We start from the raw sequence: 6,871 nt of genomic DNA, 5'->3' as shown, positions 1-6,871 counted from the left end.
GGCTTTCAACAAACGGTACAAGAATTTGAAGTACCAACCACATAACAAGTTATACGCTTGATACTTGGGGGCTAATGCACCTTCAATTTTCATCTATTACTAAATCGCAAAGTCCCAAGCTCAATACAGGTATTCAACTTGGCACTTGGGGGCTAATGGCTATTTGCTCAGTTATGTTGTGATGTTAGAATTTTTATTGGAGTCCCGGTTTAACTGTACTAAGTTGAACCGGCCCTTGGGGGCTACATTGATGGATTTCAAAGTATTGAGGACTATATTCAAGTCCCGGCTTGAAGAAGGTTACAAACCGGCCCTTGGGGGCTAGGAGGATTAATATAGTGGCAGTAATTAAAGAAAGAAGAAGCACAAGGAAGTTACCTCAAATTTATCTCTCATCATCTTTACCATGCCAGCTTCCTAGTCACGACTAGTATATAGCCGGTTCAAGTAACCAGAACAAAGATCTTGGGCACTCAGAGCAGCATATGTTTCCAGATCAACATCCCATTTGCCTTTGTTCATGGCAGAAAAATCTTCTTTCACAGTATGCTTGGCCAAAGCGACAGGATTCCCTGGTTCAAAGCGACCTACGCCGGTAATTACAACGTCATCATCCTTGGACTCGCCGATTTGCGTTGGCACGGTCGGTTTATCGGCAGGCTTTGAAGGACTGCGGGACCCATCAATCCGGACGGAGCTGGCAGGCTGGTCAACAGGGACTGAGGTATTGATAGGCCTTTTCTCAGGAATAGCATCATCTTGCAAGGGAGGATCATTGGGAATATCCTCATAAACGAACATTTCAAGATCTGGTGTTTTATCCTGTTCAGAGGCGACATCTTCCTCGGCCGCTTTATTCAGGCGGGCTTTCATGCTTGGTTTAGCCCTGAAAGAGAAACAAAGAGTCAAGGAACATCATAAGTTATAACGTGGTATACCAGAAGCATATGTTCAGTCTAGCTTACCCAAGAACCGTTTTCAGTGGTGGCAGCTGAGTGGCCGACGATTCACTAGAGGAAGAATGGGAAGTAACCTGATAATTGGAGTCGGACGGATTAAGAGGTTGACGGATGAAACCCGCTTTAGGACATAAATTAATAAAAAGGTCGGAGACCTCGGAGCGGCGTTTTTGAACCGGACTGTTTGGTAAACCGGCGGAGGTAACTACCTGGCCGCTGTGCCGGGGTGTGCGGCGAGCTTCATGTTGCTGAGTCTTCATAAGAAATTTGGGATCCAAATAAGCAAGAGGATGAGAAAATTTAACTTTCCGGTTTGCCTGGCGAAATTTTGGCAAAGGCAAAGGATGTGAATCGGAAGAGAGAATAGTTACCTCAGCGACATCAGCATTACTGGCTTCAGCGTCGTCCTGACAAGTATCATCATCAATAAGGCGTGTAAAAAGTAAGCCTAGTGAATCGAGTTCTACCTCAAGGTCCGAATTACCCACATCATCATCAACAGCCGGATCAGATGAAGCAGTGGTTTTCCTCTTTTTAGCAGGTTTCTTGATGACCTTGGTCTTTAGCCGGGTTGACCGCTCTGCTTTCTCCGGTTTGTCTTGTGGAAGCTTCTTGCTCCAAAACGGATTATCACCCTGGGTAAGCAGCAATTGATGTCAGACAGAGATAGCAATAACAGGTTCAATAAAAAGTACAATCAAAATCTTACAGCTGGCGGTTTGTTGGTAGCACAGAAAGGGAGCAGGCCGGTTTGAGCACAGAGGTGCTCCGGTTCGTTCAGCTTTTTCTTCACAGCATCTGTGACTTCATCATCGGAGAGCTGGATGTTGGTGTGTCGGAGTGGGTCATCAACGCTACCAGTATACTTGCACATTAAACCGGAGCGCCGGCTGAGAGGCAGTATGCTCCATGATATCCAACAGCGTGCGAGATCTACTCTTGTTAAACCGTTGGCCATGAAGGCTCGGAGCTTGGATAATTGCGGAGCATATTTACTCCTCTCCTTGGCACTTAACCTTTGTGGGAAGGGGTGTGTATTGCTGAGCCGCTCTGGACGAAAGCCAGGCAAAGGATTTTCATCATCAGGGGAAGTATCTTTGCAGTAAAACCATGTTGCATTCCACTCCTTGGGGTGACTGTGTAGTCTGGCATGGGGATAAGTGATTTCTTTCCTTTTCTGAATTGCCATACCGCCCAATTCGGTATTGGGACCATCAGTGAATTCTGTGCGGCGGTTTAAGTGGAAACAATCTCTAAACAATTCAACTGTGGGTTCCTCTTGAAGGTATACTTTACAAAGTACTTGGAAGTGACATAAGTTGGTAACAGAGTTGGGGCCAGTGTCTTGCGGGCGAAGTTGAAAATTGGCTAACACATCCCGGTAAAATTTAGAACCGGGTGGCTTGAAGCCCCGGGCTAAATGGTCTGCAAAAATCACATCCTCTCCCTCTTGAGGTGTGGGAGGACATTCATCACCAGGAACCCTCCAGTGAATAGTATCTTTACTGTCTAAAGCGCCAATCGAAACTAAATCATCCAGCTGAGTTTTTGTGACGCGAGAAGGAACCCAGTTGCACTCATATACTTGTTTGGCCATGATGAGATCTACAAGAAATAAGTGATTCCGATCAAGAATGCGCTGGTATGAACAATGTTAAACCGGAGGCAGTACATTTAAACCGGATTTCTATGAGGTAGCATAATAAGGTTGAAGAAGTCTGGCGGTTCAACAAGGGGACTAATGGTATATACCGGTTTAATAATTTTTCCTATATTAAGTCAAATCGCCTGATCTAAACATTGAAAGCAATTGAGGTTGCGGATGGCTAAGTATGTAGAAACAGGTTTAACAAGGTCCTATTGTAGTAATGGATCTGAAGCAAGTTTAGAAAACAGAAAATATTCAAAAGATTAAAGCAGAACGGAAGTGAATCAATGGGCAGGTATGTAGATGAGATCTATGGACTTGAGCGTGAAACTACATGTGGATGCTAAAAGGCTACTGCTAATCAGAGCAGGGTTTCACAGATCTATCCAGGAGTCTGGGTACGAGCATGAACAAGTGAGGAACATGGCAAGAACACGAAACCCTAGAACAAATCTATGTTAAGAAGAGCAGAAGGCTTACCAGAATCGAGGAAGACGCGGAAAGCTACCGCAGTGCTCTGGAGCGTTCAGGTTGATGCAGCGGCCCAAGACGGTGCAGAGGTCAATGGCGGTGGCGGAGCTCTGAGGCTGGCGACGCGAGGAAGACGAAGAGAAAGAGACGAGGGGGAGAAAAAGAAATGACCCTTCGGTCCTATTTATAAGGCAAAGGACGTGTGTCAGGCGCGCGAATCCAGGAGCCACAAAATTCGGAAGTGGAGCTGCTGCCTTGGGTATCGCAGATCTATCAATGAAAGAAGGCGTCATAAATGTTAAACTTCGTGATGATGTCATGCCGGTCTACAGCAACCAGAGATGATGACGACATGACGGTTTACCAATTACGAGAAGATGTTGAAGACAAAGATTTTTGTGAAGGATTGACATGAACCAGTTCAAATCAATCTGGGGCCTAATGTTGGGGATATTACTACTAGGTGTGAACCGGCCTACCTGGGCCGGGTTAACTTCATTAGTAGTATAAAGGTGATTAAGCAGATGAAGGCCCAAGGCCTGTAGTCGGTTTAGAACCTGTAGCCGTAAACCGGCTTGATATGTAAACTTGCATTGTAAGTTAGGAATAGAGAGAGACCAACCGGGATACGAGTATGAACCGGTGTGGGACTCTGTGGACCGACGGGCGTCACCCGTGTATATAAGGGGACGACCCGGCGGCGGTTCAAGGACAGACAACAACAACTCGAGCCTAGGCGAAGCTTGTTTGCTCCCTAGCCATCGAAACCACATCAATACCATCACAACTAGACGTAGGCTTTTACCTTCATCGAAGGGGCCGAACTAGTATAAACCCTTGTGTCTTTGTGTCCGCTTTAACCCCTTCAAGTTAACCCGTAGAGATGGCTCCACGACTAAGTCCTTTCACAAGGACATCTGCCGTGACAAATCCATGACAAAGGTGACAGTAGGGAATGGCAAAGATGCCCTCTTTTGGGAAGACCGCTGGCTACATGGCGCGAGGATTCAGGAGTTTGCACCCGGCATATATGATAGAGTAAGGAAGCGGGTAAAGGACACACGGACAGTTTACGAGGCCATCACGCTAGGGTCTTGGACTCGCGATATCGGCCCCGACATGGCTTACGAAACTCTCATGGAGTACCTCGAGACCTGGCAGAGATTGCAAGGAATACAGCTCCAGGAACACACCCCTGACTTCATAGTTTGGGCTTGGGAACCGAACGGCCAATTCTCGGTCCGTTCCGCCTACGCTGCACAGTTTGCTGGCAGGGAGGTGGCGCCTGCGGCGGACTTTTGTTGGAGATCTAGGGCACCTCTCAAGTGTCGCTTCTTCACCTGGCTGGCCATGAGGAACAGATGCTGGACTTCGGATCGACTGGCCCGACGCGGCCTCCCGCACCAGGATGCATGCCCATTTTGTAACCAAGAGGAGGAAACCATAGACCACATTCTTCTAACGTGTGTGTTCGCCAAGACTGTCTGGAGAACCCTGTGCTCAGCCCTTGGGAAACCGTAGTGGACACCAACTACACAAGACACCCTCAAGGAGTGGTGTGTTGCAAGAACGTCAGGCGTGCACAAGCCGAAGGAGTTGAGGGCGCTTCTTACTCTCGGCCTTTGAGAGCTTTGGAAACACAGGAATGCGGTTGTCTTCGATGGCGCCTCTCGATCACTAGAGGTGTTCGTTAGGCGCGTCGTCGTGGAGGGTAGAGCTTGGCAGCACGCGGGCCTGTTGAAAGGTGAAGTAGACAGCACGCTTCAGCTTCTAGCAGGGTGGGCAAGCAGCGAGTAGTCGGGTTAGTTGTTGCGCAGGTGGATTGTCGGCCGCGCTGTGTGCTGATGTGATGTTATGTAGCGTTTAAATCTTTGTAACATCAACGGTGGCTGGGATTCTACCCCCCTTCTTCTTCTATATAAGATGATACGCACACTCGTGCGTATTCGAGAAAAGAAAGATTGCCAATCACGGCTCCTCGTCCGCTTCTCCACCCTTCGATATCATCTCCATCATTCCGTCCTTCCTTCCATCTAGAAGTCACTACGTAGCGAGCACTAAACCTGCTGTCCTATAAATTCGCAAGCTCCCCAACGGCATTAACCACCAGACCCGAGTAGGGCCTTCGATCAGTAACCAGCGAGACTAGAAAGCAAGCGAGCCATGGCAGCGACCTCCTTCTCCTACGCCGTCGCGGTCGCTCTACTCTGCCTGCTCGCCGCCAATGGCTGCTGCGGCTGCCCTGGACCCGCTCCTGCCCCCACACCTGCCCCCGCTACCCCCAGCCCCGTCCCCGTTACACCTCCACCTGCGCCCGCTACCCCCAGCCCAGGCTCCGGTTCGGGCAGCACCAACGACTCCTCCGGCGGTTGGTTGGACGCCAGGGCCACCTGGTACGGCGCCCCCGATGGCGCCGGGCCATTGGACAATGGTGGCGCGTGCGGCTTCAAGAACGTGAACCTGCCGCCGCTCAACGCCATGACGTCGTGCGGCAACGAGCCGCTCTTCAAGGACGGCAAGGGATGCGGCTCCTGCTACCAGGTGAGCCGGCATTGCAGTTTAGTTGAATGACAGAGACAGTACGTGCTTGTCGGTTTGTTTGTCCAGCTCCAAATTGATGCATTGATCTTGGATTGTTGCATGCAGATAAGATGCGTGGGAAAGGCTCACCCGGCGTGCTCCGGCGTCCCCGAGACGGTGATCATCACGGACATGAACTACTACCCCGTGGCCCGCTACCACTTCGACCTTAGCGGCACTGCCTTCGGCGCCATGGCCAAGGATGGCCGCAACGACGAGCTCCGCCACGCCGGTATCATCGACATGCAGTTCAAGAGGGTGCCGTGTGAGTACCCGGGGCTGTCGGTGACGTTCCACGTGGAGAAGGGGTCGAACCCGAACTACCTAGCGATCCTGGTGGAGTACGGGAATGGCGACGGCGACGTGGCGCAGGTCGACCTCATGGACGACGGCGAGCCGACCGGGCCCTGGGTTCCGATGAGGCATTCGTGGGGCTCCATCTGGCGCCTGGACACGCGCCGCTCGCTGCGGGGGCCCTTCTCGCTGCGGGTCACCAACGGGTCCGGCAGGTCGCTCGTTGCCGACCAGGTCATCCCCGCCGACTGGAAGCCCGAAGCCGTCTACAGCTCCGACGTCCAGTTTGATGGTTGATCCATTCCGCTCATCCATGGAAGGCAAGCACGTCCATACGCATGCAAGCCTGGATTTACTGTGCCAAGCTATATACTACTAGCTGAGACGTCGCCTGTGAGGTCCGGTGTGTGTCCTCGTCGTGTGCTAGTTTCGTACTATCTCTCTCGCCACTGGGATGGGGATGGGGATGCATGCTAGCTCTCCCGCCCACTGTGTGCGCTATAAATTTATATTTGTAATTTGTACTACGTATTACACATGTATGGGATCATCTATCTCTCAGGCGACTGAAAAACTGTCTGTGTGTGTCTGTCGTCTCCGTGAGCCGCTGCATTTGAAACGGACGGTTGGATCTTTATCCTTTTTTCCTTGAAATGGTCCACTAGTACGAAATCAGATTTTGGGGAAGCTTTGATACAAGGGCTAACGGTGGTTCATTGTTTCGTCTGGAAGTCTACGTTGTTAATACTTCGCATAGCGGAGGAAACCACCTCCAATTTCTTACTGCCACAGGGATTTCGCATGTAGAACCGCCTCCACCTTCTGACACACAAAGTTTTAAATAGCGCGCTAAGCATCTTAGCGGCGCACCTCTTCCAAATGCTATAGCGTGCTATAGCGGAGCTATAGCGCGCTATTT

General features: G+C 50.4%; 1 protein-coding gene across 1 annotated transcript; it reads left to right on the top strand.

Moving 5' to 3' along the window:
- The first annotated feature begins 5,241 nt into the window (after nucleotides 1-5,241).
- Nucleotides 5,242-6,249, top strand: LOC123067902 (expansin-B7-like). The gene is made up of 2 exons (XM_044490488.1): nucleotides 5,242-5,619; nucleotides 5,725-6,249. The coding sequence occupies exons 1-2, from the start codon at nucleotides 5,242-5,244 to the stop codon at nucleotides 6,247-6,249; spliced, it is 903 nt and encodes a 300-aa protein (XP_044346423.1).
- The last annotated feature ends 622 nt before the right edge of the window (nucleotides 6,250-6,871 follow it).

Source organism: Triticum aestivum, chromosome 3B, assembly GCF_018294505.1.
Source record: "Triticum aestivum cultivar Chinese Spring chromosome 3B, IWGSC CS RefSeq v2.1, whole genome shotgun sequence".
Classification (NCBI taxonomy): domain Eukaryota; kingdom Viridiplantae; phylum Streptophyta; class Magnoliopsida; order Poales; family Poaceae; genus Triticum; species Triticum aestivum.
Note: the sequence above shows the minus strand (reverse complement) of the source record. Positions and strands in the feature narration are given on the sequence as shown.

Excerpts from the sequence above, each read along its gene's own strand:
- LOC123067902 (XM_044490488.1), top strand. The coding sequence starts at position 5,242 with ATGGCAGCGACCTCCTTCTCCTACGCCGTCGCGGTCGCTCTACTCTGC. Across the intron at positions 5,620-5,724 it reads GATGCGGCTCCTGCTACCAG|ATAAGATGCGTGGGAAAGGC; the intron begins GTGAGCCGGCAT and ends TGTTGCATGCAG.